This window comes from Dermacentor albipictus, chromosome 1 (assembly GCF_038994185.2).
Source record: "Dermacentor albipictus isolate Rhodes 1998 colony chromosome 1, USDA_Dalb.pri_finalv2, whole genome shotgun sequence".
In the NCBI taxonomy this organism is placed as follows: Eukaryota; Metazoa; Arthropoda; class Arachnida; order Ixodida; family Ixodidae; genus Dermacentor; species Dermacentor albipictus.
Window position 1 is genome coordinate 467,640,866 of NC_091821.1, and position 14,327 is coordinate 467,655,192.

Consider the following 14,327-nt stretch of genomic DNA (forward strand, 5'->3'; position numbering starts at 1 on the left):
TAGAACCTCAGTATGACGAAGCGTGTTTGTATATACTTTGTACAAAATTTGGCTTCCGCAGACACAGATGGTCAAATGATTTAATTACAAGCAGCTGCTCGTGATTGCACCTCTCGGATCGTGCGCGGCGCCACCAGAGCGACCGCCGAAGTGAAGCCGCATCATGTTGCATATATAAAGTCCAAGGGTGATAGAATGCTATTATACCCCGCACACTTTGTGCTTTATGTGCGAGTGAAAGTGTGCGAGGGTAACCAAGAAAGATAGTGGCGTCACGTACGATTGTCACCTCCCTGCGCGAGCAAGCAAAGGAAAAGAGGGGAGTTCGCTCGCGGTAGCACGATCAAGTGCGCGCTAAGAGCAAGGGGGTAAGTTGGTGTGCGTCACAATTTCTGGCAGGCCATGTGTCTCGGCTGTAACTGCACATAGGTGTAAGCACGGCTGAGCGCATGCACCACTTTGCACCCTGCTTGAGAGGTAATCTCCCACGTGTGCAAAGAGTGAGCATGCCGAGACGACGTGGCATCATTAAAGCTGTCTTCCTACGCATCTAATATTGAAAGTTGTGTAATCTTGAATTTCGGTGACCCGTTGGAGCAAGAGGCAGATGAAGCATTCGCTCCCTGCTGCCGGTGCTTTTCATGATAGCGTCGTCCCATTGCGGGCAACGCTATCAGCCGCAGAGGCGGAGTGCACGCGAAAGCGTGGCTGGCTTAGCTTAATTCGCACCACCTATGTGAAAATATTGTCGACATGGCATGAAAGCGTATCTTTGTCGCCGACTCCCAAATTCATCAAAATAAATATTTTTCTCATTCACATTTGCTGTTTTATTCTTATTGCCCGATAATTCAGAAAATTCTGCAGCTTCTTCCCGTGTAAGAAAAACTGATCAGCGACTGTACTTATTTGCATAAAAGGTTAAATTTCAATACAACTAAATGTCGATATAACGAAGCAAATTGCCGATTTTCCTACTCTGTTTTATCGAGGTTTAACTGTATATGATAAGAAGCCAACAAACAAGGACACCAAGGACAACTTAGGGGAAACTACTTGTACTTACTGATGTACTCCCACCTGCGGCCAGTTCTTCTTTCATACACTTTCATTTCTATTCATTTTTGTCACATTCGTGAAGCTGCAGGGCAAGTTAGGACATTCTTGCCTTCTCAGCTTGACTATTTATGAAGGGCTAATTGTTCACGCCCAAAGTGTGCCCGACAGGAAGGTGACATATAAAATGAAAGCTGAAAACTTTTGTGTATAGAGAAAGACAAGAACAGTATGAATGTTATGACTTTTAACATAAATTTTATTATGACTGCAATATTCATGAAAGCTTTTACTGCAGTTCTAAAATCTACAGGCCCTCCACAAAGTTTAAATAATCAAAACGTTATGCAGTAAAATAGCTCTCAAGATGTCGGTTTGATATTTTTATGAAAGCATCAGGGAAGAATCCCTAACGTGTGTGCCAGTTTTCGTAGACAACATCAAGGAGGAAAGAAGTCAGTTTGCCACGTACCCCCTCAACGAGATGAAATTTCAGATGCTTCTCTCGTGACAGTGAAGCACTCCTCATCAGGAAGAAATCCCTCATTGTCTTAAGTGTGTGGTTTGAATTTTTCAACTGTGTTGGTATGCTCAATCTTCACAGTCATTGTCTTCAAGAAGAGTTGTGTGCCTCAGGTCAGTTCAGACATTGCGTTTTGCCATTGTGCAACTGCTCAAGTGAAACTGCAGTTTTGTGCATAATCTTTTTTCAGGTCGTTCATTGAATGAAGGTCCATAAGCCACAGACTGTTGTCTGCACATGCTGCGGCATTTCATTTCACAGGTGGCTGAGTTCGAGGTGCGTCGCGAGTGTCCCCGCCTGCTGAACCTGGTCTACTATGCGTCCAAGGCACGACATCGGCTCGAGCTGCTCTCGCAGTTGGGGCACCCCGCCAGCGGGGTATCCATCAACGTGCTCAGCATGGCCGCCTCTGACTTTGCTCGCGTGTTCTACAGTGGCAGCGACCGTGGCCGACCCCGCGAGACTGCTGAATACCTTGCACACCTGCTTGGGAAGCCGGAGGCTGAGGTGAGGAAAATGAGAGGTCATCTTGAAAGAGGATGTCTGTGCACTTTGGATTGGTTTTGTTTTGCTCTGCAGGTCAATTCCTTTCCAGCATGTGCATGTTCTCACAGCGGTGTGACTGCTGGGCTAACTGCGCCAAGCTGCGCACCAGGAGCTGAAACTTGCTGCTACATTTGTGCAAAAATTGTCATTTTGGTGCTGCGCGTGCACCAAAATGACAATTTTGCAATATGTCAGCAGAAAAAGACAGTGAGCGTTTGAGATCCGTCATTGAGTTCACAGCGACTCTTGTGCCATATTAAGGGGGGACTCGGCTTTCGCATCATGAAAAATGGGCAAAAAAATTGATTTTTTTTTCAAAATCATATTTTGAGTTTCTATCACTCTTTTTCTATCTGATTCCAAAATATCACTGTAAACCACGTAGAAGTGCTCCAAAAAATTTGTTTTATCAGCCAAGGTTGCGAAAAATTTCGCAACCTTCGCTTGGTTTTTCAAGCGACAATATCTCCGGAACGGCGCATCCAAGCACTGCCATCTTGGTAACGTTGGAAAACGCATTTCTCCACCTTCAAATTTGCCGCTTCAACTATCTCCTCCATACAGAAACAAGCACACAAGGAGCAAATGATTGAAGGTCGTGCCAGAGTCTGCGATTGGCCCCGCCCTCCGTGTGACTACAGCGCGGTTCGCCATTGGTCCGGCACAAGCAGCAGAGCAAAATAAGCTTTTTGCCACTAAATAAATGTGTTTTGGGTGAGGTCCGCCTCCAGTTCCTCCTTTATTTAATTTGTGCATTTCTTTTTTGGATTTTCATGCTGAAACTGCATATACCGAATACCTCTCTGTAATAAAAATTTTCGAGCATTTGTCAATCTTGTTATATCCAGGTTTAACGGTATTTTTTTTTACTGTATCAATTTTGCAGCTTTATGCACACTGTGAATGTAATAATTACAGGAAGCGGGGGGAAAAATGCAAGGAAGAAATGATACTGCGATATTTTTTGGCCAAATCGAGATAAATGTAGGCTTCTAATTAATATGTTCAGAGACATATAGTATTATTCCGTCACCTAGTGATCATTATGTTCTGAAACACAGTGCTCAGCGAGTGTAAGTAATGGAGGAAAGGAACATCTTCAAAATTTCATTGAGTGAAATAATTTTTATAACAGCTGAACACTTATAAATTAGCTTTTGCTCCTCTAGTAATCAGCATCTTGTAAGTGCAGCACTGTAACAGCATGAAACTTCTCACAGTAAGATGATGTTTCAGCACCTGTATTGGCCTGCACAAGCCTGTTGCCTGTTGACAAAGCAAATGTGATGGTGCACGTCTGCAGTTGCTGCGCCATCATGTTGTGGTGGTCTTCTGAGCATTGTCTTGACAACAAACCGAATGTTTGTCAAGGTGCTGCTCTTTGGCAGCACCAGTAAAGAGAACATTCGTTGTGTGGTGTGTTGACTATTCGTGTCGCTGCCAGTTAGAGAACATAAACGTACAGCTGCACTATGAAGAAGAAAGAAGAATACAATGTTTTCTTTTTTTTTCTCACTGTTGATAGGAGAAGGTAAACATTAAAGGCACTTTCTTGAGTGCTATGCTGAAGAGGTAAATCATTGGTTGCGTCTGTTGGCACTTCCGAAACAAGTGACTGGTCCGGTGATGGTTATGGTGAGGGTGGTCCACAAGAGCTGTACTATCGGTGTGCCATGTGGCGCCTGAGAGTTGCTACGCAAGGTGTTTCAGTTACTAGAGAAGAAGAGACAACTCGTAGAAGGCACCCATTTGTGTGACCGTCACCTTTTTAGGTGATCCACATCGAGATTGCTGACTGGTGACCGTACCTTGACATTTGTAGGTGCGCCAGCGTCTGGCCAGCCATCCATCAGCCAAGCGCATTTCCCTGCTGAACACCCGCCGTGTTGTTGACTGGCTGTTGCCACGAGGAGTCACCCATGAACAACTTTGGTACGGACTTCAGGTGAGCACAGCTTGCACTGGCCATCTTTTAGAAGTTTACGAATCTCATGCCTCACGGTTTAGTGCCAAGTTAACACTCATAGCTTGAGTGACATAACATTAACAGTGGGAACTGGGCTGCATGCTGCAAACGGGTAAGTGGTTTACTAAGGTTACAAAGTACATCTAGAATGTAAATATGAATTAGAGAACAAATGTGAAAATTTATTTTGTTCGCTTCTCTGTGGAATCAGCACGCACTGTCCATGGCTGGTTGTTTGCATCCTGTCTTGTCCACATTATTTTGCTTTGTCATGTCAATTGTGCTGAGTAACGTTGCGTGGACTTGTGCGGGGAGTTGTGTGGGCCTCAGTGTCAAGCTAGCATGCTGCTCGGGTTTCATGCCTGCAATAAACAACTCTTGTCTGCTGACATGCTAAGGCCTCGCACTTACAAAAAATTCCCAAAGGTTTACATCGGGCCTACATGGGCTAGAAGCTTGTACAGTTGAACCCACTTATAACGATACCGGTTTTAGCAATATATCGATTATAACAATGAAAACCTGCTGCACCGTCAACTTTTGTGTGTTTTTTATTTTTCTATGGGGAAATAACCAGCTTACTATAATGTCCCCATGCCACATAATCGGTTATAACAATGAAGTCTCGCTGCGGAGTGTCCATGCCAAAAGGTCATGGAATGCAAAACCCTTGAAAAGAAAAAAGAAGTGAAATGCAAGCCGCCGCACAATTGCCCGCCACCCCCAACTGCTGCCGCACTCTTCTCTCTACGAGAGATGCACGCCAGCCTCGCGCGCATCTCTCTCGTCGCCCTTCCACCTCTCCAAACACGAATGGGCTGTGCCCGTAGCTCTGTGCCGCACCACCCTTCTAAACACGAATGGACTGCACCAATTGCCCTGACAATGCTGCCGGTGCTGCTCCCAGATTGCTCGCTGTGCCCTCACAGTTGGTTACTTATTCTATGGCCCTATGGCCCTTATTCTGCGCAATTCTGCTAACAGATTAAATCGCTCATGCTCGTCCCTTTTTGGTTGCGTTGAAGTCGTTCTTGGCCACGTTGTTTCTCAGCCTTGTTTGATTCTCCGCCAAAACGGAAGATGGCTGATCCGCCCACTGGCCATCAGTAATACACAATGTTGCTATTGAAAAGAAAACGCACTGCTATAGATTTGAAAACTAAGTGCTTCTAACTGTTCAAGCAATCGTCGCAAGTGTACCTGCATATCGGATAACGACAGTAGCAATGACACGGTAGGGCAGGCTGCCTCACCGTTGTCCTTGCGGGAGTCCCTTGTGGCCTTATTTTTGCGGCGGACCTTCCACTTCATTGCGTGGAGCACCTGGATGTCTTGGAAAAGGATGTCGGCAAGCTTTGCGTAAAGCAAGCAAGGCTGACATACATGCGGTTTTCTTGTACAAGCCAGTGGGAAGTATGTGGCGAGATGCTTGTGGCGAGATGCTTGTGGCGAGGTGCCTGTGGTGATCATGTCCTAGCACTTCTTCTGGATTTCTCCAGCTGAGATGCTGCCACGACAACCTTCCCGCATTTTGCGATGCCTCGGTGGAGCTCGTATGTCACTTGCTGCCTGTGACCCCTCTTTGCAGTTTGTTATAGCAGTGCCATTCTTGAACGCCAATAGTCGCTGCTTGTTAATAACATGCAATCGGAGCGTGCACGAAGCCGAGTTAAATGGTTAAATGAGTCAACACAATCAGAAGCCGGATGGAGGAAGTGGGGGGGGGGGAGGGGGGGGAGCATTAGGCCTCCCCGTCATTAAAGTTTTCTTGGAACAGCTATGCCATCCCCCATTTTAATTTTTTTCATGCAACCCGATTATAACAATGGAATTTTCATGGCACTTGAATATTGTTATAAATGGGTGTGCAACTTGTGCAGTTATAAACTGCACAAGTTTTCTTTGATGTGCACATTCCAGGCATTATTGTCTTGGGGTCACTGACATCTTTGGCAGCTGTAGTACGTAGTCCAGCAATTTAATTTTCATACTTCTGACCTGTGGGTGTTAGAGACAAGAGTGATATTAGTAACAGTGCCAATAACAGCTCTCTCGAAGGGGACATTATTGGTGATGGCAGTACAGAAGTGGGAAGGCGGCTGCAGTCACTAATAGTTTGTGGGATAAAGTATTCAGAATAGCACTAGTGTGACATGTGGTAATACAGTGTAACTCTGTTGATTATGATTGTGCGAATAGTGCTTTTTTGGTTCGAAGTGATTTCGAAGCGAATACTTCAAATAGTAGGAAGTAAAGAAAAAAGAACGGCAGAGGGCTAAGGTCTGGGATTTATTCAAGGAAAGTAAACAACTTGATTATTGACGAAAATCTACAAATTTTTGTGCTAAAACACTAGCTGTTCCACATGCTGGGGTTTGATGTGCTCCCTTCTGCAGGTTACGATGACTCCTGCAGTCGAAAAAAGTATTTCACTTCTTGTCTGGGTGGTTGGTATCAAAAGATACCTACGGGCAGCTCCAACCAGGGTTGGGTAAAGGTGGCTGCCCTTGCGTTTCCACCACACAAGGGGGTCTTCGGACAGGGAGAGAAGGGGGGTCTTCAAGTACCCAGCAACCTCATCCGAGATTCTACTGCTTGATTGATGATGTGCACGCGAACTGAAGTGGGTAATAGTACTCCACACAGAGGCCCCTGATGGGTCTGCAGAGCAGGTGTTGTTCTCACTTGTTGCTGTACCATGTTGATCAACTGTCACAGTCTCTTCTGCTCCCGTTGTGAGCAGAGTGAATGCCCATTGCTTTGTGGGTCGTTCAGCATAACAGACATCTTTGTATCTAGGATCAACCAGCATCGCCAATGCAGGAAAGCGTGACATCTTGGTATCAGGGGACCTTGTCTAGATGCTACGGCTTGAGGCAAGCATTGCTGCCTCACCACCTTTGGAAACATGTTCAGCTAGAACCACCTCAGTACACTGCAACAAGGGAATGACTTGTGACAGCCTGGGATATCTGTCCACAGACAGTTCAGTTGTGGCATGGTCAAGTGGCTTCAAGAGTTTCACTGCTGCATTCATAAGCTTCCACTCACTTGCGTTCAAGTTTGGAACTGCGTCAGATTCTGAAAGTTCTACAGTGATGACCGTGCGGAGCTTCACGAGTCTGGCCATCATGGCATGCTCACTGTTCTATCGCGTCGGGACGTCTTGTATAACCTCGAGAGGGTCCAGCTGCATGTTTCTCTGAATTTCCTGAAGCAGTCCTCGGGCCTTGGCACTCTGTTTGTATCTAGCCACAATCGCTCTGGCCTTAGCACAGAGCTGCAAGAACCATGACACTTCTCTTTTGGCATCACTGACACACAACTGAAGGGTTTGACGTAATAGTTCTGCGGAAACCCGCAAGGTGGAGAGAAGCAATGAATGAAGGGAAAATCAGACATCCACCCGTTCGTAGCAATCGCTACAAAGGAAACCCATACGGATTCCTCGAAAGAAAGGCCTCATAGTTGAAGAAAAATTCGTTCTTTCGAGGAATCCGTATGGGTTTCCTTTGTAGCGATTGCTACGAACGGGTGGATGTCTGATTTTCCCTTCATTCATTGCTTCTCTCCACCTTGCGGGTTTCCGCAGAACTACTACGTCAAACTCTTGCCTTTGCTTTGTGTTGTGGACAAATTCGACTTCGCCCTGCCATCTGCTAGCCGCCTGGTTAGCTCAGATGGTAGAGCGGCTGCCCCGGAAAGGCGGTGGTCCCGGGTTCGAGTCCCGGACCAGGACGAATTTTTCTTCAACTATGAGGCCTTTCTTTCGAGGAATCCGTATGGGTTTCCTTTGTAGCGATTGCTACGAACAGGTGGATGTCTGATTTTCCCTTCATTCACAACTGAAGGGTGTGTCCGAAACACTGCACACCACTCCAGGACGACCGCACTACTGCCGAAGGTCCTTCCATTATCTGTAATGACGAAGATCGGCACATTATCGCGGGCTGGAAGTTCCCACTCCTTGATGACACCTGCGATAAACAGCTCCAGGTTTTCTGCAGTGTGAGAGTCTGTCATCTCCGTGCAAGCCAATGCATGCACGTGTTGCACAAAGTCACTGTCCATGACATGACAAGTTACACAAACATAGTTATCATTTGCTCGCAATGTCCAGCCATCAGTTGTGATTGAAAGCAACTCTACTTTGCTTGCAAAAATGTCCCCGAGCTTCTTTTTCATCTTCTCTTTGCTTGATGCGTAGATGTCCGGAATAATGGCTCTCGAGAATGTTGTCCGAGACGGCACGGCATAATCCGGCATAGCGAACTTCATCATGTCGAGGAAACTTGGTTCTTCAACAATGTTGTAGGGGTGCATACTACGAGCTACGAAGCGAGCTATCATTTTTGTCATCTGTTGGGCTTTGGGGGCGGACGCTTTCATTTTCGGCTTGAAACTGTCGGCTATGGATGGCTGTTGACCACTTGCCTTGCTTGCCCCTTGAGCTTGGATGGCCTTTCGCGTGCGTCCCACTTCTCTTGGTAGTCCTTGTGCAAGTCCGGGTGTGTCATACTTGTCGGGGTCTTCAGGACTGCCTGGCATTTAAGACATCGAGCTTCGTTTCCCAATGGAATGCTCTGGAGTGGCTCTGGAGTAGTCCAAGGCGGCTGGGATTGATCAAGTGCCACCGCGGCAGAGACAGAGTCGCCCACTAAACGCAATTGACCACACCACCAGCCAAAGAGATGCGTTCTTAGACGCCTTTGTTCTGAGTATAGTTCTGTTTTCCTGGCTTGGTTTGGATTGGGAAAAGTATTACTGAATCCAAAACCGAAACATCCAAAAACACCTTCTCCCGCCACGTGTGGCTATTCGTTCGAGCCGAATACTTTGAAATTTCCGAATAACAAAATACGAATCGAAGCGAATATCGAATTGCACATTATTCATTCAACTATTCGAAAATATAGAATATTCGAACAAGCCTACTGTTGATGCATTCCTCGTAGTTGCGTTTTCCTGGCTGCTACACAGCATTCTTGTGTTCCCCACCGGAATCCCATTGACTCTCACGTATTATGTTCCCATTTGACATGTTGCCCTTCTGCAATGTTCCTGCATCTTGCATTGCATTTGAATCTGGCACAGAGGCAAATTCGCTCTCACATGTTGCTAAGAAGACGATAAATGTATAAGTTGCAACAAACGACTGTTACGTTGCATCTAGCAACCAAAATAGCACTAGCATATAGGGAAGAATGTGCGCAGAGTGGTTGCCAAAGCACCTGAAGTAGTTTGCATTCGTTAAAGCCTACCGAGAACCATGCACATCAGGCCAGTCCCACTGAGCATAGGGCTACGTTTATTTTGGCACCTGGAAATGTCTAATATGCATTGCATAAAGGCACAACCACATACATGTGATTATCGAACAACATGTGACGGCAACTAGTGACAGGCCTTGTCTACGGAGAGTGAAAATTTTGCTTGTCAAGTCTGCACGGCAAAGTTCCATCAGGGAAAGCATGATTGCACAAAAAATGGCAGCAACCCGACTGCCCACTTCGATCTGAATTCGGTCTTGCAATTTACTCTCTTCTGTGACAGTAAAAAAAAAATAGTAAAATCAGTCATCGGCTTTGTCTGATCCGAAGCTGCAGACACAGTATGAGTGTTACCTTCTCATTATTTAGATCAGTTGTTTGCTTTGTCCCTGTTAGGCCTGAGATGCCACTGAGAGCCACGAAAGTGTTTACAGTTTTGCTCACCAGGTGGTACAAATCTTGAAGTGATGATTATGCCAGAATAAAACGTAAGGTGGAGGAAGTAAAAGGTTGTTTCGTTTGACCACAAGAGTACTGATCACTATGGGTTTGGGCTTTGTGAGCCGTAGGCATGCTCAAACTGCAAATGACACTGAGCACTGCGTCACAAGAAACATAGTATTGCTGTAAGTCAATGAAAACAGGTTCATTTGCCTCTGGCAACCCTCAAAACTACAGCAACACCCAGTTACAGAGCGCGCAGAAAGCTGAGAGGTCCCCTCGCAAAAGGCGAAAAGAGAGAAGGGTCGTTGCCAGCACATCACTGCAGGAGGATGGCTCCTTATGACATGCCGCTAAGGGAAAAGAGTCCCTTTTGTTATGCTGCATACTGTCACGCTGACCAATGGGCCACCTCATGAGAACGTAGGGTAGTCTTTATCAGCTTGAGCTTCCAGTGAATGCGACTTGGCATTGTATGACCATGCACAAGCACCGGGCACTGCTACTTTGGCTTAGTACTTGAAAAAGGAGCAGCACAAGGTACGCGCTCATTATAGGTGCAAGCCACCATAGTTGAGCTCAAGTGCAAGTGATAAGTAAAGGAGCCTGTGGACGAGAGGAGAAATGTGCACACACCTTATGCTGTCCTGGCCAGGTCTCTGTTTGTGCTCTGCCAGTTGCACCACCACGGCTGCAAGTGCAATGCACTATAGCTTAGACCACTTATGACCAGAGGTGTGTGAATATCAAATATCACTGCATCGAATCCAATAGGAAACATCAGAATAACTTGGCTCGTGAATCGAATGTCTGCTATTCGATATTTCGAATATTCAGCATAGGAATTCGTGCAGTACCACATGTCACATGTGCCCCGGGAACCCCTGTGCGGACTGGCATGGATCTATTCAAAGCAGACATGCGACACTCGGAAAGCTGACTGACCGCCTCGCAAGCAAAAGCGAGTGTACAGGATGGCAACAAAGTTTTTAACGCGCACATCTTTTTTTTGTGTTGTAGCTTCAAGTAGTCATCACAAGTCTAGCTTTGGGTTTACATGGCAGGCTTGAAAGTGTATATGCATACCACTTATAGTGCAGCTGCGCAATATGCAAAGCTAGTTATAATGCAGCTTCCGCGGAGAACTCCCACACGCAAGTGCAGTAGTGAGCGTGCTTCCCAATGAGGTGTGCCAGCTGATGGGAGGGCAGTGTGACGAAGATGATGTGGAGGAGCAGAAGGAGGCGACACAGGCCAGACGAACAAGGAACGAAAAAGAAAAAACGGTGGCAGCATGATGTGGTTGTGCGGCTTTTGCCTGTATACCAGCACGCCGCTTGGTGCCTTCTTCAGTGACGGCCTGTGCATTGTCGCTCTTTTGCTCTTTAGTTTTGGTGTGGTCATGACGCTGCACATCATCGTAAAGTGCAGATATCGCACGTGTGACCCTGACTGCTGTCAGCTTAAGGGGGGATGAGGGTCTTGAAAACTTTTTTTTTATTTCGTAACATATCTTCCTGAAAATTGGCATGCAGATATATCTTTGAATGCTGATCCCAAATATATATTCAGATTTTATATATCTCATCTATAAATGAAGATATTGCAAAATAATTCATCCCACATAGGTCTTTTCTTACGGGCCGTTATGATAATTTCTTAATTAGAAAAACTAGTTTCAAAGAATGGCTGTCATTTCCAAGGGCCCATTGCACATCCTAAAGCTAAAGAAATTTTTAAAAAGTGATCATATAGGTCATGAATGAATAACAAAGTAGGAAGAAAAAAACAATGCGGGAGTAATTAGCTTACATCTGACCTAATTGCTAGTCTAATGGGTTTAATGAAAAATGGAAAGCTTTAGGATGTAGTTGAGGTTTTACTGAAAAAAATGATACCTAATTCAATAAAATCAGTTGATGCAAACATTATGAAAAGTTCCGTAAGGCAAAGGCATTTGATCGAAAAAGCAAAGCTGAGAAAATTGCATTCAAAGTTTTGCTTACTCTGCCACTTTTGTTTACCTATCACATGGAAAAATTTAATGCTTTAGCATGCAGCCCAGTCATTACTGAACACAATAACACCAAACTCAAAGAAATCTGTTCATGTAAAGATTGTGAAAACCTCTGTATTGCATTGGTACTTGGCAAAAAAAAAAAAAAACTCAGAAAGTCGTCTTTACTTGCTGCGCCGACGTTCATTAGCTCGAACTTGCGGGAAGTCGCGGACTTCTTCGCCAATGAAGTTTTATTGTCTGCGTACTTTTCACGCCCCGCGCACTCCGCGCAAAACACCGCGTCGAAGCGTTGAGCACGCGAGCTCGGTTCAGCCGCGTCCGTCGGCACCGAAGCGGCGTTCGGAAACGCCGAAGTCGACGTTAGGCTTAGGTCAGCCGGCTCGGCCGCTTCCGACGACACGGAATCCGAAGCGACTTGCAGCGTTTCAAAAGTTAGCATTTTCGACGGGCTTAGTCCAGGCGCATCCACCGGCACTGCAGAGACTTGCGGTAACACCGAAGTTGACACCGATCGGGACTGTCCGGCCGCGTCCACCGGCGAAGCTGTTGTTGGCGAGCTCACTCCAGCCGCATCCACCAAGGCCACAGCCATATCTCTATGCCACAGCAGCTTGCGGCATCACCGAAGCTGTAGTTCTCGACGATGTAGCGCTCTTATTCCATGCGCGCCTCTTTTTGCTGACTGCTTTTCGCGTGCTTGCTTTCAAGCGCGCGTCTCGCCCCATCGTGACACGCGGAACAAAGACACCAGGCACGCAAAAGCAAGAAATTCGTGGTTAAAAGAGGCGACTCAATAGCCAAAATATCTACAAGAACGATAAAGAAAAAGGCAGAAAGAAAAATACAAGAGGAATGCGAAAAATGACGTGCGCGCCGGCGAAAGCAGACGACGCGAAGGAGTCGAACAACGCGGCCGCGGGGCCGCGGCAGGCGAAGCATGCGTCACGGCCAATCAGAGGGCTGCGCCTCGGGGAGGCGCCCGCTTCACCCAATCAGCGGCTGTCTCGCGACGATTTCGCTCTTGAGAACGGGTGCTTGGGGTGCCGATCGCTCCGCTGCACGAGGGTCTACAGCGTGCCGAGGGGCGCCAGAATAGAGAGCGGGAAACCAGCTTTCAAACGAGACCAAGATGGCGCCGATCGGTTCGCGTCGCGCGGAGCTACGGCAGCTTGAAAATGAAGCAAATCTTCGCGCTTGGCGTTCAATTTCGGCTCACCGACGTTTCTAAATTGCCGTTTTTTTTATACTTCGAGTAGGAATTGAGCCATAATATTTTGTAGAGGCATAGTTGGGACATTAAAGACTTCAAAAACGCAATTTTTGAAAATTGCCATTTTTGACCATTTTTCGCGATTTCAAGACCCGCGTCCCCCCTTAAGAGGTGCTCCGCAAATTTAGTTATCAGCTTTTAGGCTTTGTGCCCCCTGGCAAGCTTCTGCCGTTTCTACCAGTACATGCACGAACAAACTTGGTATACGTTCTCTGTAGTTGCCACGGCTTATTGCTTGAGAAACTAAACTACGCATCACATGTGCTGCTGTCAGTTCAGCCTGTACACGTGATTGCATGCCCAACCTTCTACGGCTACGAACATATGAAGGGCAAGCTTCCACATGATGGCAAGCTGCCCAGCACCACCGCTGGCTACAGCATGCCATATTGAGAGTAGTGGACCAAAGTTGTGGTTTGGCGCCGAGTCAATGAAATGCATCGCAGTGACTGTACGGAGCTTAGAAAGGGGAGAAACCACTTCAACAACGTAAGTGAGGGCACAAATAGCACGGGCAACACTCGAATGGCTGCATCTTAGTTTGCAATCTCCATGTTTCCGACACTGCGGATCGTGGCAAGCAGATCCATTCGAGGAATCGAATGAGACACCGTACGACATCGAAAATTTCAATTGCTGTGTTACACTAGTTCTGTGGAGTTAGCAGTGGTGCCATATGAAACTTCAAATCAGAAAGCAGGTCTGAAAATTTTGTCAGTGACTTACTTTCCTCTCTGAAGTCTTCTTTTTTTTTCTATGTTACTTTGTCGGCTTCATTCGAGAACCGCGGGTTCCCAGACATTGACCTTTCAACTTTTGTAAACTAAAATGGATGCAAACATCCCAGTTGCTTGCTTTTATTCTCATATATGCTTGGCTGCTTGGTCTACATGTTTTGCACGTATACAGCCATTGAAAAATGTTTCGGTTATAGTGCACTACCTCTCATAGTGCGAATATTTGTGATGCCAGTGACCATGCTATAAGTTGTCTATGCTGTACAGTGAAACCCGGCTATATCGAACTCGCAAAAAAATGCCTATCAGTTCGATATAGAGCATAATTCGATATAAGCCTGCTGAATAATTGGATGTGATAAAAGCACATACCATTTATAAAATCACTTTATTGATGAAACTAGCTTAGTTTCGCATGAAAGAGTCCAGCATTTCTTTTCGCTCTGGCAATTTCGCTGTCTGCGACGCACGCAGTTCTCCACATTGTCTAAGGAGTCG

General features: G+C 46.2%; 1 protein-coding gene across 3 annotated transcripts in view; it reads left to right on the forward strand.

Moving 5' to 3' along the window:
- mTerf5 (mitochondrial transcription termination factor 5) overlaps positions 1–14,327 on the forward strand; it is a 40,798-nt gene that overhangs the window by 23,694 nt on the left and 2,777 nt on the right. For 2 of the 3 annotated variants that reach the window (XM_070532446.1, XM_070532448.1), the window contains exons 5-6: positions 1,841–2,086; positions 3,948–4,070. In XM_070532446.1, the coding sequence (XP_070388547.1) occupies positions 1,841–2,086; positions 3,948–4,070 (369 nt within the window). Of the gene's footprint in view, positions 1–1,840; positions 2,087–2,689; positions 2,840–3,947; positions 4,071–14,327 lie in introns of those variants that run through there. The other variant, XM_070532447.1, reaches the window with a different exon arrangement.